The sequence below is a fragment of the Barbus barbus genome (assembly GCF_936440315.1).
Source record: "Barbus barbus genome assembly, chromosome: 42".
Classification (NCBI taxonomy): Eukaryota; Metazoa; Chordata; class Actinopteri; order Cypriniformes; family Cyprinidae; genus Barbus; species Barbus barbus.
The window spans coordinates 1693235-1720880 of record NC_136720.1 but is presented as its reverse complement, the minus strand read 5'-3'; the positions used below and the strand labels follow the sequence as shown (position 1 = coordinate 1720880).

Here is a 27646-nt window from a genome sequence, read left to right as displayed (position 1 = left end):
TAAGGCTGCGCCGACTCCTGCTTCTGTTGTGATTTGGCTGAAGAAAGGTTTGTTTTTAAGCCTTGTAAACGGTGAATATAACATTGTAACATTCGATCGTTATTTTGTCTAAGTAAAGCACATTCATGCATGAGTAAGAGAAAAGCTGCGTCTTATTTTGCTCCCTAAAGGCTATCATGTTAGTGAATAAGTTGATTGTATTAACTCTCTCTCTGACTCCCTCACTAGTGAGCTGACTACTGAACTAGTTTGCTGACTACTGAACTAGTGTGCTGTAGGGCTGGGTATCGAGTTCGATACTTTTTAGGCACCGACCGAATTGCCTCGATACCACAGAGTATCGAAAAACGTCTTGTCGTTCGGTACCAAATTTCTATACCTAAGGGGTTAATCTCATCACCGTCAGTGAGCCAATAATCCTGCAGCACTAGGTGTGTTTGGCTAGAAGTGGCGCGGCGCTGATAGATCAGTGTTTGACATCCGCGAGAGCGTTTCGAAAGCGCACGGAGCAGTCCGCTCTCTATATCGCACTGTTTGTTTATTATACACAGACTGAAGCTCGCGTGACGCTCGCGGTGATTTCAGCGTCTGCCGCCTCACTAAATGAGGACATGAACAACATCTCCAGAACTGCTGTGAGAGTCAATTAATGAGCATTTTACCGTTTGATTCGAGTAAAACTAGCGTCATATCATATACACACAGAACTGTAAAGGTATTCCCGGAAACCCGTCAAAATAAAAGTTCGGTTTCACTTGGAAGACACTGCAGCAGAAATATATTAATATTGTTCAGCGGACAGTACATACTGCTACTACTAGGCTACTATTAAAATTATTAAAACTTTATTATTATTTTTAGAAATGATCACACAACAGTTATTCCATTTTTTTATTTTAATAGTAAACCCCCTTTGTTTGCCAAAATAAATAAACTTTGATTTTCAATAATTTAAAGAAATTAAATTAATGTTTTATGTCTTCATTTGAAAACCAGATACAGAACACAGAATTTCTGAGGAAAAATAAAACCTTTCATTAGGCTATTTTAAGAATAAATTTTTTTTATGCATTCAAATAATTAGACATACTACACCAGAATTATAAATAAAATGACAATAAAACATATGGTGAAAGAAAATAAAACACCCACTTATGAAAGTGGATGAAGATTTTACATTTCTTGAAGTCTTTAACAACCTAGAAGTGATGATGTGTTTTAAAATGAACACGCACTAATGTAAACGTAGCCTAACAGATGTGTACACTGAAAACAATTTGAACTTTATTAAAATTATTTATTTATTGTGTTGGATATATTTTGTTCCTTTGTGCAGTAGCTCAGGAGATGAGGCTTTGAGTCTGTATAAATATCAACATTAAAAAATATTTTTTTGAGATAATGTAATCTTATTAAAACTGATTTCATAAAACTGGTATCGAAAAAAGTATCGTTCAGGAACCGGTATCGAACTCAAGGTATCGGTATCGAAAATTTTTCAACGATACCCAGCCCTAGTGTGCTGACTACTGAACTAGTGTGCTGACTACTGAACTAGTGCGCTGACTACTGAACTAGTTTGCTGACTACTGAACTAGTGTGCTGACTACTGAACTAGTGTGCTGACTACTGAACTAGTTTGCTGACTACTGAACTAGTGCGCTGACTACTGAACTAGTTTACTGACTACTGAACTAGTGTGCTGACTACTGAACTAGTGCGCTGACTACTGAACTAGTGTGCTGATTACTGAACTAGTGCGCTGACTACTGAACTAGTTTGCTGACTACTGAACTAGTGAGCTGACTACTGCACTAGTGCGCTGACTACTGAACTAGTGCGCTGGCTACTGAACTAGTTTACTGACTACTGAACTAGTTTACTGACTACTGAACTAGTGCGCTGACTACTGAACTAGTGCGCTGACTACTGAACTAGTTTGCTGACTACTGAACTAGTTCGCTGACTACTGAACTAGTGCGCTGACTACTGAACTAGTGCGCTGACTACTGAACTAGTGCGCTGACTACTGAACTAGTGCGCTGACTACTGAACTAGTTTGCTGACTACTGAACTAGTGCGCTGACTACTGAACTAGTTTGCTGACTACTGAACTAGTGCGCTGACTACTGAACTAGTTTACTGACTACTGAACTAGTGTGCTGACTACTGAACTAGTGCGCTGACTACTGAACTAGTGCGCTGACTACTGAACTAGTTTGCTGACTACTGAACTAGTTTGCTGACTACTGAACTAGTGAGCTGACTACTGAACTAGTGAGCTGACTACTGAACTAGTGAGCTGACTACTGCACTAGTGCGCTGACTACTGAACTAGTGCGCTGGCTACTGAACTAGTGCGCTGACTACTGAACTAGTGCGCTGACTACTGAACTAGTGTGCTGACTACTGAACTAGTGCGCTGACTACTGAACTAGTGCGCTGACTACTGAACTAGTGCGCTGACTACTGAACTAGTTTACTGACTACTGAGCTAGTGCGCTGACTACTGAACTAGTTTGCTGACTACTGAACTAGTGAGCTGACTACTGCACTAGTGCGCTGACTACTGAACTAGTGCGCTGGCTACTGAACTAGTTTACTGACTACTGAACTAGTGCGCTGACTACTGAACTAGTGCGCTGACTACTGAACTAGTTTGCTGACTACTGAACTAGTGAGCTGACTACTGAACTAGTGCGCTGACTACTGAACTAGTTTACTGACTACTGAACTAGTGCGCTGACTACTGAACTTGTTTGCTGACTACTGAACTAGTGAGCTGACTACTGAACTAGTGCGCTGACTACTGAACTAGTGCGCTGGCTACTGAACTAGTGAGCTGACTACTGAACTAGTACACACCCAAAGAGATTTAGTTTGGCTTTATATTTCTGTCTGTTAATTATTTTCATCTTAAACAGAACAAAGTGTCCAAACACAGATAACTCCTGTTGAAACACACTGTTATAAAGATGGAGTTTATTAAAGAGGAGAATGAAGACGTGAAGATTGAAGAAACATTGAGAGTCAAACATGAAGATACTGAGAAACAAACAAAGATGGAGTTTATTAAAGAGGAGAATGAAGATGTGAAGATTGAAGAAACATTGATTGTGAAACATGAAGATACTGAGGAACAAACAGGTTAGTTTCATTCTCAAAGCTGAACTCACTCATTTGATCCTCATTAAAATGTCCAGCTCTACAAAAATGATGTATATTTATGAAGAGTGTCATAATTAAGCAGTTTTTATTTGACATGGAGTGGTTCGCTTATGACCAGACGTATACTAATACAGAAGTAGCCTCACACACACACAAGAGTGACATCGAACCATATATCTGCTTCTGAAATGGCTGGGTGTGGAATATAACCTCGCGGCGGCGGGACTAAAACACAAACCTCTAGGGCAGGGTTAAAAAACTGAAGTTACATTGTGTTGCCCTGGATGTCGTAATGATCAGATGCTGAAAGCAGGTCATTTTTGCAAATGAGAGTGAAATTGAACTGCAGAACAAAACGACAAAAACAAAACAATGGTAAAAAATAAACATCATCCCCTGGTTCCACAAACAAGGTTTAGGCATAATCCCAGACTAATATGTAAATCTGAGCCGTTTCAATTTAAAGAAACTTGCACTGACTGATCTTGAAATATATCAGTGCCTTTGTTTTGTCTCGATACACATCAGTATTGTTTTTTTTCAAAGGCATGTTTATAAAAAGTAATTGAACTATCGCCCAATCCTGTTTTAACCTAAGCCCTGTCTGTGAAACCAGGCCCATATGTATTACCCCCCACCACTGAAAAATCAGTGTAAATCTAACTCTAAAGCTGATTACAGGCTGACAGAACAAGACAAGGCATCTCATCTTGTGCTGCGCTGATTAGATGCACCATACAAGTGGCTTGCTATCAGTAAACAATTTGTCCCCTTTTTATTTTTTTCTCTCTAAATTTGTTACTTTTTCATCTCTAAATCAGGGGTGCCCAACCCTGTTCCTGGCGATCGACTGTCCTGCAACGTTCAGCTCCAACTCTAATCAAACACACCTGCCTTTAATTTTCACGCAATCCTGAAGACCTTAATTAGTTGCTTCAGGCGTGTTTGATTAGAGTTGGAGCTGAACGTTGCAGGACAGTCGATCGCCGGGAACAGGGTTGGGCACCCCTGCTCTAAGTAGACATGTTAAATGGTATATTTAGATCATTCTATAACTGGGTCTTCTGGGTCAAACTGCATTTAAAGAAATGGTTTAACAGCCAGCTTTAAGGTTTCTGGGATGTATCCTAAAGAAGGTTAAGAATTAGCATTATTATGAAGATGTTCTCCGATTACATGTAACACTGCTTTCGGTGCGTTTCCCAAAAGCAATTATGGTCGCAAGCTCCGTCGTTACCAATATAGTTCAATGGGACTTACCACCATAGTTAGCTAACGATGCTTTTGGGAAACGCACCCCTGCAAAGTTTAGCTCCAACCCCAATTAAACACACCTGAACCAGCTAATCAATGTCTTTAGGCAACTTCTAGCAACCCTTTAGTTCCAACCCTGATCAAACTCACCTGTCTGTAATTATCAAGTGCTCCTTCAGATCCTAATTAGTTGGTTCAGTTGTGTTTGATCAGGGTTGGAGCTAGCTCTGCAGGAAGACACCCCTGTTTTAGGATCTAGCGTACATATTTTTGGTTTGGATACATTACATATGTATGTTCTGATGTCTAATGTTTTGTGCATTATACTGGGGTTAATTTTTATTTGTTTTTTCATCATATACCCAATAGCACTGAAAGATGACAAGGAAGAAGTGAATGAAACTGAAGAGAAAGATCAGTTCGAGTATCTTCATGATTTCATAACTGGAGAACAATATCTTTGTTGCTCACAGTCTGAAAAGACTTCCACACCAAAAGAGGCTCAAAAGACAGGAAATACAAGTCATTTCACTTGCTCTGAGTGTGGAAAGAGTTTCAGATATAAAGGAAGCCTTAAAAGGCACATGACGCTTCACACTGGAGAGAAGCCCTACACATGCCTTCAGTGTGGAAAGAGATTCAGTATACAGCAAAACCTTACTTACCACCAGAGATTACACACTGGAGAGAGACCTTTCACCTGCAAACAGTGTGGATCGAGTTTCATTCAAAAAGTATGCCTTAACAGGCACATGAGAATTCACACTGGAGAAAAACCGTTCACATGCCAACAGTGTGGAGAGCGTTTCACTCAACCTGGAAACCTTAAAACCCACATGAGACTTCACACCGGAGAGAAACCTTACACATGTCCTCAGTGTGGAAAGAGCTTTGAACAAAATGGAAACCTTACAGTCCACATGAGAGTTCACACTGGAGAAAAGCCTTACACATGCGCTCAGTGTGGAAAGCGTTTCGCTCAAAAAGGAGTTTGTAACAGGCACATGAGTTCACACTGGAGAAAATCCGTTCACAAGCTCTCGTTGTGAAAAGAGTAGTGATCAACACGGAAACCTTAGCGTCTGGAGAAAACAGAATTCACACACCTGCCAACAGTGCAGAAAACATTTCAAGCAAGAAGAAAACCTTAAAGAAACCACATGAAGATTGACTCGAGGGAACTGTTTTAAATGTCGTCAGCAAGGAAGGAATTTCACAGACAAGAAACATCTGGGAATCATGCAGGGAGACCAGAGAGAAGGCTAACAGAAACAAAGCAAATCTTGAGTTTTACATAAACTGGATTAGGGGGTGGGCAATCTTCTCAAAATGTCATGATTTTATCACACAAAATCACAATCTGAATCACGATCTTCCCGATTTTGAGACTTACTATCCAGAATATCCAAACCTATTTGAACAATTTAAAATATTACTGCATTAAACAATCAAAATGGTCACGGCGTGAATTATTGCATGAATGGTCACTGTATGAATCAAATATGTATTAATTCCTATTAAAGTTGAAAAGTGATTCAGTCAAGAGCAGTCTTTTGTTGTTTGATTAACATTATGAAGACCGCAGCATTAGGCTTTCAGACGGAATGCATGGATCTTTCTCAATTTTTTATGTTCACTTAAGACTTAACTGACTGTCTTTATGTAAATACTTGCCAAGACAGACATTTGTGACCATTTATGCGCACTCCTGAAACCCCAAGTATATTTTGTTTTCGTGTTCAGCTCTGCTGGGTCTCTTTTGCAGTTAATGCGCTTTTAATGCATTTTTTAAAATAAAGCATGTCCCATGGGCACAAGTAGACTGCGTTTCAAGACAGGCACATTTCATGACTGGGCTGATTTGGTTTTAACATTATTATGAGGACATAAATTATCACAATCTCTACGATTTGCTTGAAAAGTAGATGATGGATATGTATATGATATAATCATCAGATCGCCCACCCCTAAGCTGGATGATGATACTCAGTTCTTTTTTCATTCTCTTATGGTGTGTTCACACCGGACGCGACTTGCGCGAATAAATCGTGCTATTCGCGCGTAGTTGGATGCGTGAACATTTTGGGTTTACTCGCTTCATTCGCGCGTGAAATTCACTGCACAACAGACGCGAATTCGCGTCATGGGCGGGGCTTCTGCCAGGGGGCACAATGACTGCCACAGAGAGCATATGTATAGAATTTGGCAAATAAAATCAGCCCTTTATGTGCTATGGAAACACTGGACGCGTGTATTTCAGCCGAGAATGTAGTTGTTTAAAACTCAAATCTGCGGTTTATTTATAAAAACAGCCCCTATTTGAAAATGTGCTTTGCCGATTTCGGAGCCGTGAGCTCCAGGCGATCACCGGACGCTCGTGCTCATCTATCCCGAAGAGAGGAGCATAACCTCGGCTAGTCCTTCTGACATTTGCCGCTGGCTCTGATGTCTCTGTAGTGGATAAACATAAGATGTCCTCTATTGTTGTTTTGATTTCTGCCTCCGCTCTTAATCACGTCACTACTAGAGCAAGCTCCTGATTGGTTGGCGCGGCGCGAAATATCCGTCAAAGTTCAGATTTTTCAACTTGCGCGATTCGCGCGAATCTCGCGTTCCGCGCGTCAAACGCTCGAAATACTCAATTCGCTCCGCGCCATTCGCGCGAATTGCACCGCAGGATGTCTAATCGCGTCTTTGCATTGACTTAACATGTAAATCACTCGCGCTTAACGCTTCATTCGCGTCTGGTGTGAACGCACCATAAGAGTGGAGTTTAGATGAATATGTGCCACGTGTTTTCCTCTCAATAACAAAATAAACTCACAACAAAAATGACAGCGGTGAAAAACCAGCAGGTCGCCCCGTAACCTGCTCCGCACCACTGGAGGACAATCATTTATTTTATATCAGTTATCCTATTAATCTATAAACCTTTGTCATTTGAAATCTGAAACTGCTTATTCAATTCATTCATTACTAAAAAAGTCATTCTTTATAAAAGGAGATCGAAGCAGGTTTTTGGACATTTTTATCTTTTAGAGTTTCTTTTTGCATTCAGATAATTTTAACAGTTTTATTCTCTTTTTTGCAGTTTGCTGTTTTTAGTAATTGTGAATGGATTCATATAGTATGCAGTCAGGTCAAGGCAGCTTGTAGTTATTTGTATTAACTGATTTCCATGTGTTATTCTCCACATATAGCACGTTCTGAACCCTAAAAACATTTTGTCACAAAAGCCGGTATTGGCCACTGTCAAGGAATCGCGAGTTTAGGTTTTACTGCAGAAACTGACAAGTTCACTTGCAGTTTGAACCCGATAATCGGCTTTAGCGAATCAGCACACTGTATTCAGCATAAAATACACAAACATTATCAATGAGGGGGAAAAAACACTACAAAGGCAGATTAGAAACTTTACTTTTGTATGATACCTGTATTGTTTTGAGTTATTATTACTTTATCAAAACAACCCAACTGTAGTTTGATTTATTACTTTGGAATGCACTATAAAAAACAACAAAACAATGATTTATGAAGTTTTTTGTGCTGTCAAACGATTAATCACATCCAAAATAAAAGTTTTTGTTTACATAATACATGTAAACAAACATACGTATATGTATACATGTAAATACGTGTATATTTACATATGTGTTTAATTATATGTATTTATAAATACACACACATGCATGTATATATTTAAGAAAAATAAGTTGAAATATATATAATATAAATTCTATGAATATAAATGTAAATATGTTCAAAATATATACTGTGTGTGTGTGTATATATACATCATAAATAAACAGTACACACATTATGTAAACAAACTTTTATTTTGGATGTGATTAATCGTTTGACAGCACTAGAAAGTTTACAAAAATGTTTTTGCAAATAAACTCTTCATATATGAAGCTCTAAACAAATGTTACTTTTTATAGTGTAGTGAAAGCATGCATTTTTTAATCTTTTAGCATCTTTGTTTGCACTCAAATTATTTTAAACAGGGTTATTCTCTTTTTTTCTGTTTTTACTGTGAATGGATCCATATGGTAGCTATATGTAGTCAGGTCAGGGTGCAGTTATTTGTATATAAGAGGCTCTAAACAAATGTAACTTTTATAGTGGAGTGAAAGCAGTTGTATAGCAAGAATTTAGTGCTAAATTTGTGCAAACTTTCAGTTGTAGATGACTAAAAGATCTTCCTCCTAATATCAGTGATCATTGGGATTCATGTTAGCTGCTTTATAGAGAGAAATCTGAACAAGTTCTGATTCTATTCGTCTGTAAGCAGACTTGCTTTATTTACCAGAACCAAAGAACTCTTAATTGTGCTACACAATAAAAAAAAAAAAAAGTACAAATCAGGTAGTTGTAGTCTTTCTTTATGAAATGTCTCTAAATGTTTCAGCACTTTTTTAAGCAAAGGAGCATAATTTAAATTATACACGTGAGTATGCTGATGATGTTGTTTTATATGCAGATGCACATGGCTTCACAGAAATTGAAATATATGATGGATCAGGTTTCACAATGGCTTACTAAATCATGTTTATATCTTAATGTCAAGAAAACTATTTGATTTTTTTTACTAATTAATTACCTGGACATGTGACCTCAAACATGCAAGTCTATTCTTAATCTGGTTGAAATTGTTTATAAACAAGTTCTTAAGGTTTTAGTTAAAAGGCTGAATAGTTTTCATCATTGTAGATTAGATTAGATAATACTTTATCAAGAAGTGCTCACTAACACAGATTTAGACAGATTTGTGAACAATATTTGAGAGATATACATAGAAAAAGTCTTAGATCTTTGAGTTCAGCTCATGAAAAATGGGGGCAAAAACAAGTGTTGCGTGTATAAATTTTGTTCAGTGTAATAATGAGCGTAGCAGTCGTCATTTACTCCCGACATCTGAGCCACTGATGATGCAGTGGATTACATTTGAAGGGAATGCGCCTAATCTACCTAAGTGTGTTTATGTTCGAAACACACCAGCTGTTCATCTACAGAAGAAGTGAGTATAAGGCACTAGCAAGTTTCACAATGAATGGTGTAGGTACAAAGATTTAATACACAGTTTACCAAAAAGTGTCCCAATTTTGCTGACTTCACCCTATGTGTTCTTTTCAAAATCTTCACCACTAATTCAACTTTAGTGCACAAACTCTACTTTATAAGTATGGGGGAAATATGAGGATGGTTTTCTTGCTTCATTCCTGGCATCCACTGTAGTGGACATGAAAAAATCTAAAAAAAAAAGAGTTGGCATAAATATTGTTTTTTTTAGTTTTCTATATTGGAGAAGAGCAAATATCAGACTGATCAAAAATAAATAAAATAAAAGGGTTACAATACTATTGGTAGTACTAAAGTTGTACCTACTAATTTATTGAAAAGTAAGTCAAAGGATTAATCTGCTAATTTAAAAAAATAATGGTTAGATTAGTTGAAAAAGAAAAATCCAAGGCACTTCTTCTGGTCCAAAAAAGTTAAAAAACCTTTATTCACATTCTGGCTCTCTCAAATAAAGGCTTTTTATCTTTTCTTTTTTGGACCAGAAGAAGTGCCTTGGATTATTATTCTCTTTTTTTGTAATAGTTGCTTCAAACCCAACCAAAGAACACCTTCTGGGATTATTTCACAAGGTCTTTAATCAGCAGGTAGTGCTTAAAGACGTCTCCTATAATCAGAAAAATCATCAACATGGTGCCTTATAAGCTAGATATGTATTTGCATGCAAATATTATTTTGTCCTTCATCTCATCTCCTGAGGATATATGCATGTTTATAGGTATTTATTTTCACGTCTGCTTTCATAAAGAAGCATTCAAGTTAATGGCATAAAGCATAAAATATGAACACAGCAAAATAATATGAAGAAATAACTCTTTATAAAACAAAATAATTAAGGGAAATAATAAATAAGATAAATTAAAATGTGTTTTTTATTTGAGGAAAACTGCAGCTGTAAACTGTGTCTCATTAGTGAGCGATTTGAATCACTCTATTATATAGACAGCAACTCATATAATTAGAATCTTGACTTACTATTGATTTAAAAAAAAACTGTGAAATGGTCCATTTTGAATATATTTATACTCGTCATTTTTATTATTTTTGCTTAAATTTATTATTCTTAACTTTTTTTTGGCATTGTATACATTTTTAGATATTTGAATTAACTTTAAATATCCACTAAATATTAGAAAAATACACAATTTTTTTTCTTTAACCCGTGAATTTAACATTATTTGCATTTTAATCTAATTTAGATCTGGTATAAATCCTTGCACCAAAACATTACAGTTTCTGTAAGACCAAATCTTACACTCTTTCATTAGCAGTTCTTAATATTTTTATCACATCACTAGACAACACATATCAGCAGTAATTCAAGTCTTTTATCAGGACTTTTATTTTGGTATGGCGTCGTGATGTCATAAGGCTGCGTCGCCGAGCTCCTGCATCAGAGCTGCAGAAAGGTTTGTGTTTTTGTTAGTCCATTTATACCGTTCAATCGATTCTATAGTTTTACAAGCGATGCAGAAAGAATTATTGAGTGCAAAATTGCAATGCCATATTCTGTTTAATTAATATCATCAAGTACTGATAGAGAAACTGAGCTTTTTCAAACCAATTGATTCACAAAAACGATTCAGTGACTCGATAGACACAGCTGCTCAAAACCAGAGTGATAACTTTTACAAACCAGCTTTTTATTTGAAAGAGTAATATATACTATAGTTAAAAAGTGAAAGCCAAATACAAGTGATAATTAAATGCGAAATGCCTATATGTGTTCTTTTATTCAGTTGTAGTGCTAGTTTTTTATTATTATTATTTAATCAAGAGATTTAAGTCTCTCTGACTCCCTTACTAGTGAGCTGACTACAGAACTAGTGCGCTGACTACTGAACTAGTGTGCTGACTCCCTCACTAGTGCGCTGACTACAGAACTAGTGCGCTGACTACAGAACTAGTGAGCTGACTACTGAACTAGTGAGCTGACTACAGAACTAGTGCGCTGAATACTGAACTAGTGCGCTGACTACAGAACTAGTGCGCTGACTACTGAACTAGTGAGCTGACTACTGAACTAGTGAGCTGACTACTGAACTAGTGCGCTGACTACTGAACTAGTGAGCTGACTACTGAACTAGTGCGCTGACTACTGAACTAGTGCGCTGACTACAGAACTAGTGCGCTGACTACTGAACTAGTGAGCTGACTACTGAACTAGTGAGCTGACTACTGAACTAGTGCGCTGACTACTGAACTAGTGAGCTGACTACTGAACTAGTGCGCTGACTACTGAACTAGTGAGCTGACTACAGAACTAGTGAGCTGACTACTGAACTAGTGAGCTGACTACTGAACTAGTGAGCTGACTACTGAACTAGTGAGCTGACTACAGAACTAGTGCGCTGACTACAGAACTAGTGAGCTGACTACTGAACTAGTGAGCTGACTACTGAACTAGTGCGCTGACTACAGAACTAGTGCGCTGACTACTGAACTAGTGAGCTGACTACAGAACTAGTGAGCTGACTACTGAACTAGTGAGCTGACTACTGAACTAGTGAGCTGACTACTGAACTAGTGAGCTGACTACTGAACTAGTGAGCTGACTACTGAACTAGTGCGCTGACTACAGAACTAGTGCGCTGACTACTGAACTAGTGAGCTGACTACAGAACTAGTGAGCTGACTACTGAACTAGTGAGCTGACTACTGAACTAGTGAGCTGACTACTGAACTAGTGAGCTGACTACAGAACTAGTGCGCTGAATACTGAACTAGTGCGCTGACTACAGAACTAGTGCGCTGACTACTGAACTAGTGAGCTGACTACTGAACTAGTGAGCTGACTACTGAACTGACTACTGAACTAGTGAGCTGACTACTGAACTAGTGCGCTGACTACTGAACTAGTGAGCTGACTACTGAACTAGTGCGCTGACTACTGAACTAGTGTGCTGACTGAGATGCACTCAGTATTTAATTTGCATTTTTGTTTTCTCTCATAATGTTAAACAGGAGAAAGTGTCCAAACACACAGAAAAACTCCTGCTGAAGCGATATATATGTGACTCACTGTTATAAAGATGGAATTTATTAAAGAGGAGAGTGAAGATGTGAAGATTGAAGAAGCATTGAGAGTCAAACATGAAGATACTGAGGAACAAACAGGTTGGTTTCATTCTGAAAGCTGAACTCACTCATTTGATCTTTATTAGCTCTGCAGAAATAAGTGATGTTTTTGAAGAATGTCATAGGACTGTCGTAAAGACAGATGCAAATTAAAGCGTTGTTGGAGGACTACATTCAGTCAAATACTTTAAAGGGGACCTATTATGCAAAAATCACTTTTATAAGGTGTGTGAAAACAACCAGCCTATAATGGTAAAAATGATAAACCGTCTCTCAGAACGAGCTGTTTCAGATTCTCCCTCTGTTCACATCACCGAGGGGCAAAAGTCCCGCTCATCTGTGACGCTGCCCTATAGACACAGCCCTGAGAGAGGCGTTTCAAGTGTTGTGTTTTGGGATGCACTAACGAACATAGGAGTCTCCATAGACTCCCTCCATCTGAGCCGAGGACACTGTGATTAAGTTTCATTTTCAGAGGAAATGTCCTGGAAAAAATCGGTAAAGTCCCCAATACGTGTAAAGATCAATACCAATACTTCATGCGTGAACGTCAGCTCCAGACAAAGTAAGTATCAGGTGTTTGTTTTCCAAAATGCCTTTCTGAAAGAGCTGCTTGGCACTAAGGTTAATGATGCTAAAGCTACCATCGTCTCTGTTTTCTCTGGTGCTGTCTTCATGAATGATCGTGAATAGGAATGCGGTTGTTAAAAGTTGCATCTGAAAGCAATGGGAGTCGATCGCTTAAAGTTGTCGAGCTCATAATCAGAAGGGGACTTATAAAGTTTGTGATCGCATGAGACCAGCTATGTTGTTATTTTTATCCCGCAGTGCTCCCCATCTGTGTAATTCATAAACGCAAATTTATTATGGTCAGTATCATCAGATGACTGACTTTGAAACAGAGTACGTTTTCTGTAAAGATAAGAGGCTTATATTAACAGTGGAATGTTTATTAGCAAAGGCTAGCACTGCTAATGCCGGAGCTTGAGCTCTTGAAGCTCCACACTCTTCACCGGGAGCGACAGCTCATTTGCATTTAAAGCAACACACTCAAAACAGCACGTTTGGGCTCTTACCCTAAAAGTGGCAATTTTAAAAAGCTATAAAAAAATGATCTGTCGGGTATTTTGAGCTAAAACTTCACATACACACTCTGAGGATATCAGAGACTTATTTTACATCTTGTAAAAAGGAGCATAATAGGTCCCCTTTAACAATTTTGTTAATAATGTGTTTAACCGAATTTATCCAATGAATGCAACACTTTCACTCACCTAATCTCAGGTGGATGTCTTTAATGCGGGTGTCCTTGATGGAACATGCGTTCCTTAAATGCAACTCTCACGAGCTCTGTAGGCGGAAAAAAAGAAGACCCAAAAGCGAAGATGCTGTCCCCCAGTTTCACAGACAAGGCTTAAGCCTAAATAATTCATGAAATTCATAGGAAAAGGGTTATTATTAATTGAAAGTATTAAAACATTTAAGTTATTTTAAATTGAGAGCAGATTTTTGATATCTCAAAGGGTGTGGCCATGGTGTGTGTTTAAATTAATAACATTAATAAACATAAGTACAATCAGGGCCGGCCCAGGCTCTGTTGGTGCCCTAGGCGAGATTTTAGATTTCCACTAAAAAAATTCTGAAAATGCAGGTGTTTCTAAACTTTACTATAATATGATAACACAAATACTGACAAGTATTAGCATAAATAAGTAGTAAATAAATTGTGATAATAAATAAATGCGCCTTGTAGGTATTTTATTCGTGAATTGAAGAGATCAGACATGAGCTATAGCCTACTCCCAAACAGAGAAATGCAACCCACAACTATGCCTACAGTGACAAGTAGTTATTACAACAAAGGAAAATTAGCAATATGAAAAAGACAACAAAATAAAGGCTACATTTTGTAATTTATTTGTAGATGTTAGACAGATAGCTAGCTAGTTAGTGTAATTACTAATCCTACATCAGTACTTCTTCAGTGATGTAGGACGATTTTGAAGTTGGAGGAGAAAATGAGATGGGAGTTTTTCTGAAAAAACTGGAAAAAAACAGTTCACGCAGAGATAGACAAGAGGAGCGTTTGAGGTTAAAAAGTAAATAATTGTAAAAAAAATGTAGAAAATAACCAATCGTTATGCTAGATAAAACCCTTCTTCCTCGTATGGGATCGTTTAGAGCCCTTTGAAGCTGCATTTAAACTGCATTTTGGTTCAAACTCAGGGGCACCATAGAAGTCCATTATTTGGAGAGAAATCCTGATATGTTTTCCTCAAAAAACAATTTCTTTACGACTGAAGAAAGAAAGACATGAACATCTTGAACGACAAGGGGGTGATTATAGAAGTGAACTACCCCTTTAAGAGCACATAAATGGTAAAACTATTTTAACTGCGTGCGCCATGCATAATTAATGCGTTATGATGATGTATTATAATTAGGTCATGACACAAAGTGTTTAAATTATTCCAACATGACATGACAAATTTTATGATTTCTCATTGATGTCAATTTTATTTTATTCTAACATTATTTGAATCAGTTTGATGATAGATCAATACTAAAATTATGTAAACTGTCAGAAATAATTTTGCTTAATATATGGGTGTCGGATCAAACTGGTGTGGTGAGTTTGGTCATGGGGCCTGAGCTATTGTGGTTCAGGTGTAACACATACATTATTTACCCACTCAAATGCATGTGCCCACCACGTGACAGTGTGCTTGAACCCATCATCTCTGATCACAGTTATATTGTTGGTTTTGATGCATTTAAATGTCTAAATGTTTTGATATTTCTTACTTTGTGCCATTAAACCAGGGTTAACATGTCTCTTTTTGCCTTAGACCAGATGGTGCTGAAAGAGGAGAATCAAGAACTGAATGAAGCAGAAGAGAAAGATCAAAATGAGAAACATCTTGACTTTATGACCTCTCAAAAAAGTGCTCCAGAGACTGAAACTAGAGGTAGTTTCACCTGCCAGCAGTGTGGAAAGTGTTACAATCAGAAAGGAAACCTTAAAGTTCACATGAGAATTCACACTGGAGAGAAGCCTTTCACCTGCCAACAGTGTGGAAGAAGTTTCTCACGAAAAGAAAGTCTCAAGGCTCATATTAGAATTCACACTGGAGAGAAGCCGTACACATGTGATAAGTGTGGAAAGTGCTTCTCACATAAAGGACCCCTTCATTCTCACATGGTTGTTCACGCTGGAGAGAAACCTTACACCTGCAAACTGTGTGGAAAAATGCTTAATCGAAAAGGAAATCTTAAGACTCACATGAGAGTTCACACTGGAGAGAGGCCGTTCACATGTGATCAGTGTGGAAAGAGTTTCACGCGTAAAGAAAGCCTTAATTACCACATGGGGATTCACTTAAGACAGGACAGTTTTCTAAGCCATCACTGTGGAATAAGCTGCACAAATAAAGCAAACCTGAAGACTCGCATGAAAGTTCACACTGGAGAGAAGCCTTACACGTGTCTTCAGTGTGAGAAGAGTTTCAAATATCAAAAAGATCTGAAAAGGCATTTACGAACTCATTCTTCCAAGAAACTGCAGTGTTCTGCGTGTGGCAAGAGGTTTAGAAAAAGGAGCAATTTCAAAAATCACCTTTGCCTTCAATCTGGTGAAAGTAGGGTTAAAAGTAGCCTGCAAAAGCATTAAATTCACTATAAGTCTCAAATATCCTGAATAATAGTCTTTAAACCCTTTTGAAGAGGTTCAAATGTTTTGGAGCCCAAACTGAAGATGAAAAGGCAAACATATGTTTGATTAGCTGCAGATGGTCATGGTCACTTATTTACATGCTTGCAGAGCTTCTAGATTTGGGGTGTGTTTAGGTGGACAAGAAGTAATTGTGAAATGTAAATTTAGCAGTAATTGACTTGAAAGCATTACATTTTTCCTGCCTCTTGAGTTTGTGAAAACTTTGACGTGGATGTGACAAACTGCCTTATTAAATACCTTCACTGATCGTAGCTCCATTGGCTTACGATACTTTTGGGAAACGCAGCCCAGGGGCCTCATTTATAACCGCTGCGTACGCACAAAACCTGCAACTTCCTTTAAACTAAACTGCAGATCTCATGTTATGAGAAAATATTCGTGAGATCAATGATGTGCACTTCGGTATTATGGCAGATACTGTTGGATTTGGTTTGAATAGGTCTAATGATAATAGCTTGCTGTACAACTGCAGCTGCATGGAGGTGTTAATGTCGTGTGAAGATCTCCACAACATCATGAAAAATAGCCTACCACTGTATTTGAAGAATACGGTTAGATTGGCACATTTCCTTTTTAAAATACTTTGTCAGTGATGCGCCGAGTCAGACAATTGTATTTCCACTGCAATAAATATAGGCCTGTCTGCCTATATTTTAAACAGTTTTGTTTTATGGATATTTTGATGTTATTCTAAACATCAGATATTGGATGATTTTTAGCAATAAAAATTAATGTATGGCACAAATGTCATTTTTAGTCCGGATCTCATATTTCCTTAATATGTCTTGTACCTTTGACTGTGTTAAACAGTGGAAATGATATGCAGATGAGGTTATGCATACTAAAACTATAAGCTCCGTATATGGTGATTTCGGGGAGGATGCACACGATCTTCCTCCAACTGGGATTTTTGCGCAGGTTCTGGCGTATGAATGGTTTTGTAAATCTGAAAATTTGAATCTAGCTTTTGTGCCTATGTTCACTTTCAGGATGAAATCTACGGAGAGTTTTATAAATGTGACCCCTGGTCTTTTCACGATCAGGTGTAAGCAGGCCCTGTGTGATCTTGAATGGATTCCTCAGTCAGTCATACCAGGAGCCTTGGGCTTTATATCAGAAACTCTTTGAGGGGTTCTCAATATCCCACTGACTAAAGAACTAATAGAGATTATTTAGTTTTAGCTTAGTCTCAGTGCTGTTTATACCTTGCTCGGAAAACAAGGGGAAAAGAGAGCAGTGCACAAACTCCGATGCATAGAACTATCTGGTGGCACTTAAAAGAGGGAAAATACTGCTGTATCTTACATCAGTCTCATCAGTGCCCAGCAAGGACGCTTAGTTGAGACTCGAGCAAATTTGCAGGATTAGATGTTCCCAGGGACATACTTCAGACTAGGAATAAAAAACATATTTTTCTGATTATAGATACACTTAGCTCTTTCCCCACCATTGATGGGATTTTCCTGCTTTGTGTGTTTTCACTGGTGTATAGCAGGAGGCACTATTACGCATCTTCTGAAAGAGTATTGAATATCTGGATCAAAACATGGCGGAGAAGCAGCAGAAACAAGCCATCGTGTAAGTAAGCAGATGCATATGTAAAATCAGCATTAAACAGCATATTATCATTAAGCATTAAATGGCATACAAATCAAAGCTTCCTATAATATTACCAAAATAAATTATGATCCAGGAAGTGGTTAAGGCCCGTGCAAGCTTTGGATGTGTTGGTGGAAGCGCTCTACTTCTTCATTCTACCTCAATTTGATCATTTTTCTGAATCGGATCCAGATGTAGTCTTTTACAAAAACATGATTCTCTCAGCTTTTTCTTCAAAATGTTGCTTTTTTTCATGAAAATCACCCACATTCAAGTGAAGCTAACCTAAATCGCGTTTTATTTTTTGTTTGTTTAAAAGCAGAGGCTCTGTTCAGAATATTCTGGGTGCCATTGACCTTTTGTGAATGTGGTAGCTGGCCATTAAAAAATAAATCAACAACAAAAAATGTCATTCTAAATGTTTTTTTCTGATGCGAGACTTTTATTTTAAAAGACGTGCATGAAAGCTGTTGATACTTCTGTCAGATGCAGTTTAAGTAAAGAGTACCTGAGAGAAACGCACTGTCCTGATTCAGTATCTGGGGTCAGGTGAGATGCTGACAGGCTTAATGTCAGTGTCATTATTTTATTAACTTATGAAATAAGTCTCTCACCTCAGAAAAGCAAACTATCCTGTATCTGTCCTCCCAGATACCGTGTTTGTAGCGTGCACTCTTCTATAGCACGCACGAACGTGGCGCCGCGCTGTATATCACTTCACTAAAGCGCAGAAACTACGAGAATACAATGCGTGATATAAAAGTACAGTACCGATAAATCACATAACTGGTACTGCGTGTGCTGGCTGGGAAGGATTTGCATGAAGGTATGATATTCATTCTATTCAGGAGCAGTTTCCACGTTTCATTAACAGTTCATGTTAGTTTTGTATATTCACCACGGTAACTGTTGTTTCCATAACCCAAAAATATTTTTTTTCATGTTTAAATGACTGGTGGCTCATACCAACTTAATTTTATTAACAAAAACTTGTTTGGGACTGCTATTTAATAGACTTACCTTATTCAGTATTAGTCATATTCTTAACCGTCTTAACTTAATTTTTGTTAAATAAATTCGCTTTGTTTTTAAGCAAATTAAAATTATATCTACAGGTGCATCTCAATAATTTAATATGCTTTGATACAGCACTCTGTAAACAGCCACAGCTTTCAGTAATGACCCTCTGTGACTTACCCTCTTTGTGGAGGCCGTCAATGTTCGTCTTCTGGATCATTGCCAAGTCAGCAGTCTTCCCCATTATTGTGGTTTCAAAGAACAAGAGATACCCAGAATTTATAATGAAATGAAGCTCAAATGTAAATATTATAATATTTTGAGATACTTGATTTTTTGACTTTCATGAGCTGTAAGCTCTAATCATCCAAATTAAAACAGAAAAAATATTTTGAAATGTTTTACTTTACATCTAATGAATCTAGAATATATGAAAGTTTCACTATTTGAAATAAATTACAATTAAAAAAATAAATTTTTCAAGTTATTCAAATTTTTTGAGATGCACCTGTATTAGTGCTGTCAAAATTAGTGCGTTAACGCAGGTGATTAACTTTTTCAGTTTAACGCGTTAAAGGTGCCATAGAATGAAAAACTGTCTTTACCCTGGCATATTTAAATAATAACAGTTCTGTACATGGAAATGACATACAGTGAGCCTCAAACACCATAGTTTCCTCCTTCATATGTAAATCTCGTGATTAAAAAAGACCACTGAAAAACAGGCGAATCAGAACATAACACCGACTGTGACGCAACAGTCGGGATCAACTCATTAGCTCATTAATAGAGTCTCTGGGTTAGAAAAGGTGATGAGAGTTGAGAGAAAACACGATGCGTGTCAGATCCGCGTTAAGTTCAGCATCTCTTAAAGAAATAGCACCCAAAAACAACCTAATAACCAGCTGCTGTGATGTCTGTTCATCAAGAAGTAGCCTAGCTATATGACATTTATAATAATGGGTTTATCTGAAGATTGTTTAAAGTTAATTTAAATTAGAAGTTTACAGTCTTTTAAATGTTAAAATTGATAGCTCTAAATTATAATGTAATGTTTAATGGCTATAACCAATGGTTAAATATTAGGGGAAAATGTTTGATGAGGGAAATCAGTATTACTTGGTATCAGTGATACTGGCCTCCAGTCATAAAAAAAGATGCCATTAAACAAATATTAAAAATGTTGTTTGTACATTAATTTGAAGATGAATCGCAATTAATTTCAGGAAAAAAATTAATTTCAGGAAAATAATTAATTGCGATTAATTCGTTAAATTTTTTTAATCGATTGACAGCACTAACCTGTATATACATATATATAGAGAGAGAGTTTTGTGCATGAAATAGATGCTGACAGTCAAAATGTGCAAATAAAGAAGAGTCATGGTCAGGCAGAAGAGGAAGCGGAGACATGGATGGAGCTCTTAATACTTTAATTTCAAAACAAAACAACAAAGGAAACCCACAAAGAGGAAGAATCGTCACTCTTTCAATCAATGAAAAATTGGGTGTTTGCCATATTCCTCAGTGTAATTATGTTTCCAATGTCACAGAATGAGTTTGCAAACATTTCACACTGGATACACATTTAAGATCTCTCCAATGTGAAGCTTAAGTGTTCCTTTAAGTTTGCAACTCTTTCCACACACTGGGCAGTTGAAAGCTTTCTCTCCCGTGTGAATTACCAGGTGAACCTTGAGGGATCTTTTGTTTGTGAAACCCTTTCCACAGTGATTGCACATGTAAGGCTCTTCTCCAGTGTGAGTTATTCCATGATTCCTGAGGTGATTTGATTCAATTCAATTCAAGTTTATTTGTATAGCGCTTTTTACGATACAAATCGTTGCAAAGCAGCTATACAGGAATTTAAGTTTCCACAATATATTTATATATTGCAGAACCTTAATATGTTTAACTTATGGCAAAATGTGGTGATTCTGTATGTTGTCTGAGCGTTGGCATCCTCTGAGGGGTTGGCATCATCTCTTCTCAGGTGTTCGGTCATCTCAGATCATTTAAGGGTTGGATCCAGACTGAAACTTCTGTAATTCCTAGAAACAGAGAAACAAATAGAGACATAATTAGCGTAGCTGCTGTTCCATCTAAGCAAAAATGATTTGTTCAACCCAAGCTAAAGAATAATAATAATGTACATTTGATCAGTTATAACTGCAGTACAAGATTATAAGATGCATTATGTGAATGCTTGGCTAAAGAGATGTGTCTTTAATCTAGATTTAAACAGAGAGAGTGTATCTGAACCCCGAATGTTATCAGGAAGGCTATTCCAGAGTTTGGGAGCCAAATGTGAAAAAGCTCTACCTCCTTTAGTGGACTTTGCTATCCTAGGTACTACCAAAAGTCCAGAGTTTTGCGACCTTAGAGAGCGGGTTGGATTATAGCGTGGTAGAAGACAAGTTAGGTACGCAGGAGCTAAACCATTTAAGGCCTTATAGGCAAGTAATACTATTTAGTAAATGATACGGAACTGAATAGGTAGCCAGTGCAGAGACTGTAAAATTGGGGTAATATGATCATATTTTCTAGACCTGGTAAGAACTCTAGCCGCTGCATTTTGGACTATCTGTAGCTTGTTTATTGAAGATGCAGGACAACCAGCTAGCAGTGCATTACAATAGTCCAGTCTAGAGGTCATGAATGCATGAACTAGCTTTTCTGCATCAGAAACAGGCAGCATGTTTCGAAGCTTGGCAATGTTCCTGAGATGGAAGAATGCTGTTTTTGTAACATGGGAAATATGATTTTCAAAGGACAAGTTGCTGTCTAATATAACACCCAGATTTATTAGAGGATGTGACAGTGCATCCGTCTAGTTGCAAATTGTAATCCAAGAGATTCTGTGTACTGTTTTTTGGTCCAATAAGTAATATCTCTGTCTTATCTGAATTTAGTAGGAGGAAATTATTAGTCATCCAATGTTTTACATTTTTATTCAATCTATTAGCTTAGATAGTTTAGAAGTTTCATCTGGTCTTGTTGAGATATATAATTGAGTATCATCGGGATAGCAATGAAAACTTATCCCGTGTTTTCTAATAATATTACCAAGAGGCAACATGTATATTGAAAATAGCAGAGGACCTAGGACAGATCCTTGTGGTACTCCATACTTTACTGGTGATAATTGAGATGACTCCCCATTTAAATGAACAAAGTGGTAGCGATCGGACAGGTAGGATCTAAACCATCTTAAAGCCTGCCCTTGAATACCAGTATAGTTTTGTAATCGATCTATGAGTATGTCATGGTCTATAGTGTCAAACGCAGCACTTAGATCAAGTAATACTAGCAATGAGATGCAGCCTTGATCTGAAGCAAGAAGCAAGTCATTTGTAATTTTAACAAGTGCAGTTTCTGTACTATGGTGAAGCCTGAAACCTGACTGAAATTCTTCATAGAGATAATTTTTTTGCAAAAAGGAGCACAATTGAGAAGACACAACTTTTTCTAAAATTTTAGACATAAATGGTAGATATGAAATGGGTCTGTAATTTGCCAGTTCATTAGAATCTAGTTGTGGTTTCTTAATAAGAGGCTTAATAACCGCCAGCTTGAATGGTTTTGGGACGTGACCTAAAAATAACGAAGAGTTAATAATATTGAGAAGCGGTTCTTCTGCTACAGGTAACAACTCTTTCAGTAGTTTAGTAGGTACAGGATCTAATAAACACGTTGTTGGTTTAGATGCACTGATAAGTTTATTTAGCTCTTCCTGTCCTATAGTTGTAAAGCTCTGCAGTTTTTCTTTGGGTGCGATGAATGAAGCTGAAATACTAGACGCAGTAGAATCTACATTTGTTACTGTATTTCTGATGTTGTTTGTCATTAAGTGTTTCTATAAAAAAAGGGAAAAAAAACGAAATAATACTGATAAGATAACAATACTACTACAAATTCTACTGCTAATAACAATATAAAATGCACTAAGCATTAATGAGCTGCTGGGTTCATGAATATTAATCACGTTGTCTGCGTTCGCTTTAATTGTTTTGCTGAAATCAAAACAGGGACGATAATAGGTGAGCGCCAGCTAGGGCTGTTCAGTTAATTGAATGCGATAGTAATGCACATCATGTCAGTAGCTTTACGGTGCTGTAATCAGTAGTAAATCTCCGTCACCTGCTTTCAGGTGGAGCAGCATTTAATACATAGAGCCGTTGTTCGCTGAAAAGTTACGCAATATCGTGTTCATAATTGCACACCAATGAAATCGTTCTGTGATAATGACAGCTGTTTGCATAGCTTCTCAGTGAACTATGTTTACAGTGAGCAGTAAATGCTGCTCTATTTGAAAGCACATGAAAATACCATATTTAATAACATGTTTTTACTCAACTCACTTCATAATGTAAGTCAAGTGTTTCTTACACAGAATAATTAAGGTACGCAATATTTCATAGCCTTTATCACTGCTTAGAATACTATGTTGATTAGCATTGCATTGTTAAATACTTTATTATAATAAGAACTCAGATAAATCATATATTGTCTTAGATGTGTGTTTATTAATGAAGTTTAATCAAGTAATCAAGTAGTTATCTTTTCTGTTTATTCAGCTGCATCGATTGCATTTCCTGGGTTTCTTCTTCGGGGTGTATTTGGAGTTTCTGCACGAGAGCGCCCTCTGGTCTTCGGATGGAGATTTACTACTGATCACAGAACCATGCTTCGCTGTAGCTAAGCTGAATAACAAGCATAAAACTTAACGGATGAAACGTGAAGACGATATGGTTTATGTATGTTTTTCAAGTCTTCTCCAGGTAATAAATATGAATGATGCAGTGGTAATTGACAGCATTAATTACAGTACAGAAGCTATAAAATATATGTTCTGCCTTATTCTGTGATAAAAATGTAGCATATATACTGCTTGTACAATCATAACCATAAAATTGTCATTAGTAAAATATTTATCGAAAATATTATAGAAGACAAATGATTGGTTATTGTCCAGAAGTGTATTTTATTTCTTAGCCAATTTAGAGATCTTTTTTTTTTTTTGTCAATTATACATACATCAGTTTTTCCCATATTGATTTATTTGTGGCGGCCCGCCACAAGATCAAACTGACCGCCACAAATCGATTTTTTTCAAAAAACTTTGAATAAATTGTTGGAAAATGTCACTCTTACTAGAATGGTTATTGACTTTTGTGTATTTCAGTTAAAGCTGTTAAAGTTACTAAGCTGCCTCTAATGTAAATCTTCTTTTTTGGGTTTTGATGGTGTGACCACTGGGGGGAGCTCTGGGCATATTTTTTCTGTTAGCTAGCATTGAAGAAGAGCTGTATACGTTTTGTCTGAACACGCAGTAAAGGAGAACGCACTGTTTGTTCTGTGCGTTTGACTAAAAATGAGTAGTACTCTGAGTCTTTATTAAAAAACAACAGGTTATGGGCCCAGAACTTGAACGCTACAGTGACGCTGCTGAAAGGCTTATTGAAGATATTGACCGACTGTGAGAAAAAAAAAAAAAAAATGAGCTCGGATTCCAAGACGGTGACAATTGTTTCATTAAACGGAGCAAACTATCCCACGTGGAAAGTGCAATGTCGGATGGCATTGATGAGAGATGGACTATGGGACTTGGTAAATGGTACAGAGACTGCTCCACGATCTGATCCAAGTAAGTTAGCAATTTATATGGCTAAAAGTGATCGTGCGCTGGCTACCATTGTACTGTCAATAGAACCTATTTGATTGGAGAGCCGGAAGATCCTACTGTCGTGTGGAAAAAATTGTTGAATCAGTTTCAGAAGAAAACTTGGGCGAATAAGCTAGCACTGAGGCGTAAACTGTATTCGTTAAAATTGAAAGATGGAGACTCAGTTCAAGAGCACATTAAGGTGTTGACTGAAACGTTTGATGCACTGTCAATTGTGGGAGATCATATCGACGAGGAAGATCGTGTGGTGCACCTGCTAGCCAGTTTACCTGACTCGTTCAACGTGTTAGTCACCGCACTTGAAGCAAGTGTAAGCTAAGCAAGTACCTAGAATGGAGGTTGTCACGGAACGATTGTTGCATGAAGAACGTAAACTGAGAGAACGCGATGTTGAAAACACCAGTGATTATGTTAAAGCTCTGACTGGAAAACAGTTTGTGAGAGGAAAAGGCCCAAAGTGTCACTACTGCGGAAGGTATGGACATATCAAGCGTGACTGCAGAGAGTTCAACAAATATTTTGCAAGCACAGACTTCCACAAAGAGAGTAAGGTGAGTTATAAACCCAAAGCAAACAAGGCACAAGTGAAAAAACAGGACCGTGATTCAGATAGTGAGAGTGTTGGACTAATGGTGAGTCATGCACTATCATCAAGTTCTGATGGAAGAATGGATAGCTGGATTGTAGATTCAGGAGCAACCTGTCACATGTGCAATGACAAGAAACAGTTTGTTGAGTTTAAAAGCCTGGAATCCTCACAAGAAGTAACACTTGGAGATGGTTACTCTGTTGAAGCAATAGGACGTGGAGTTGTGCGGCTGAAGATGACATTGTCTGATGGTAAGACAAAAGAATGCAAGCTGAATGATGTTTTGTATGTACCACAATTGTCATACAACTTACTGAGTGTGTCCAAGGTAACTCAGTCTGGAAAAAAAGTCAAGTTCACAGAGAGCAGATGCTGCATCACAGATGTTAATCAAAAACTGATTGCTGTTGCAATAAAAGATGGCAGTCTCTATTATGTGAACTGTAGAGAAAGTGATCATTTGCATGTATCAGAAAATGTGAATTTGCATAAAGATACTAAGGAACAAACCTGGCACCGACGTTATGGTCATCTAGGTGTACAGAATCTGAAGAAGCTGTGTAATGAGTGTTTAGTTGATGGCTTTGACTTTGATGTGTCAAAAGATATAGACTTTTGTGATTCATGTGCTGAAGGAAAGCATCATCGCAGCAAGTTCAAAAGCAGTGATCGCAAAAGAGCTGTTGAACCACTTGGCTTAGTGCACAGTGATGTATGTGGGAAAATGAATGCAAAATCCTTGAGTGGAGCTGAATATTTTCTGACATTCATTGATGAGAATACTCACTATGTATGGGTGTATGTTCTGAAGCGGAAAAATTAAGTTTTTCAGAAATTCCTAGAATGGAAGGCTATGACAGAAAAATCTACTGGAAGACAACTGAAAGTCTTACGCACAGATAATGGAGGAGAATATACCTCGTCTGAGTTTCAAAACTTCCTGAAAAAAGAAGGAGTTCGACATGAGCTCACAGTACCGAAGACTCCTGAGCAAAATGGAGTAGCTGAACGAATGAATAAAACACTGACGGAGGCAGTGAGATCAATGTTAGCGGATGCAAAGCTACCCCAGAAGTTCTGGGCGGAAGCACTGTCAACAGCTGTGTATCTGAGAAACAGAAGCCCAACAAAATCAGTGAAAGGGATGACTCCTTTTGAAGCCTGGACCGGTGAGAAACCAAAGGTTGATCATTTACGTGTATTCGGATGTACTGTACATGCTCACATACCCAAAGATGAACGGAAGAAACTAGATCCCAAAGCAAAGAAATGTATCCTTCTGGGTTATGGAACAGAAACGAAAGGATATCGGCTCTATGATATAAAACTCGCAAAGGTGTTCTACAGTCGAGACGTGCTATTCAATGAGTCTGATCATGAAATTGAGAAGGAGTCTGCTGAAAATGAGGAAGACACTGTGAAACGTTATGTGCAATTTGACTGCCAAGAATCTTACAGTGAGGGCTCAGCAGAAGAAGAGATTCAAAGATCAACAAGAGTGAGAAAACCACCTGACTATTATGGAGAGTGGGCAACACTTACTAATTATCAAACAGCTGAACCCAAAACTCTAAAAGATGTTTTTAGTAGTCCAGACAAGGAGAAATGGAAGGAAGCTATGAAGAAAGAAATAGAATCTCTGTATGCAAACAATGTGTGGGAACTGGTAGAACTACCAAAAGATCAAAAAGTAGTGGGCAGTAAATGGGTGTTCAAAGTCAAGGTTGATGCTGATGGAACATTTGAGAGACACAAAGCACGTCTAGTAGCACAAGGTTTTTCACAAAAGTTTGGGTCGGACTATGACGAAACATTTAGTCCAGTAGTCAGATTTGAGTCAATTAGAACAATACTTGCTCTAGCTGTACAGCATGGACTAAAACTACATCAGATGGATGTCAAGACAGCTTTCCTGAATGGAGAACTAAAGGAAGAAGTGTACATGCAACAACCTGAAGGTTTTGTTGTCAAAGGAATAGAACATCTAGTGTGCAAACTAAATCGCAGCATCTATGGATTGAAACAATCACCAAGGTGTTGGAACATCGTTCTAGATGAAAAGCTGAAGAAGATGGGGTTTGTCCAAACTACAGCTGATCCCTGCATTTACACTGCAGCAACTGGTGAGATTTTCATTATTGCTGTGTATGTTGATGACATTCTTCTGGCTGGATGCAATGATAAACGGATGATGGAGGTGAAGAAAATGCTTTCAAAACAATTTGAGATAAAGGACATGGGTGAGCTAACTCATTTTCTTGGTGTGAAAATTGTTCAAAAACCAGAAGCTGGAGAAATCTGGATTGGTCAGACAACATATATCAAAGATGTGTTGGAGAAATTCAGAATGGAAAATTCAAAGCCAGTAAGCACACCAGTAGATATGAACTCGAAGCTCGTCAAACTCTCTGATGACAAAGAAAAACTGGATCCGACACAATTT

At 37.6% G+C, this 27646-nt stretch overlaps 1 protein-coding gene across 1 annotated transcript; it reads left to right on the top strand.

The window, feature by feature from the left end:
* LOC306861444 (uncharacterized protein) lies at nucleotides 1-24933 on the top strand (the record flags this gene model as incomplete). Its single annotated transcript, XM_079403690.1, has 7 exons — nucleotides 1-47; nucleotides 2925-3147; nucleotides 4792-5467; nucleotides 6379-6433; nucleotides 12585-12618; nucleotides 15429-15728; nucleotides 24767-24933. Exons 2-7 carry the CDS (start codon nucleotides 2976-2978, stop codon nucleotides 24931-24933), a joined length of 1404 nt encoding a protein of 467 aa, XP_079259816.1. The 5' UTR covers nucleotides 1-47; nucleotides 2925-2975.
* Nucleotides 24934-27646: the final 2713 nt, after the last annotated feature.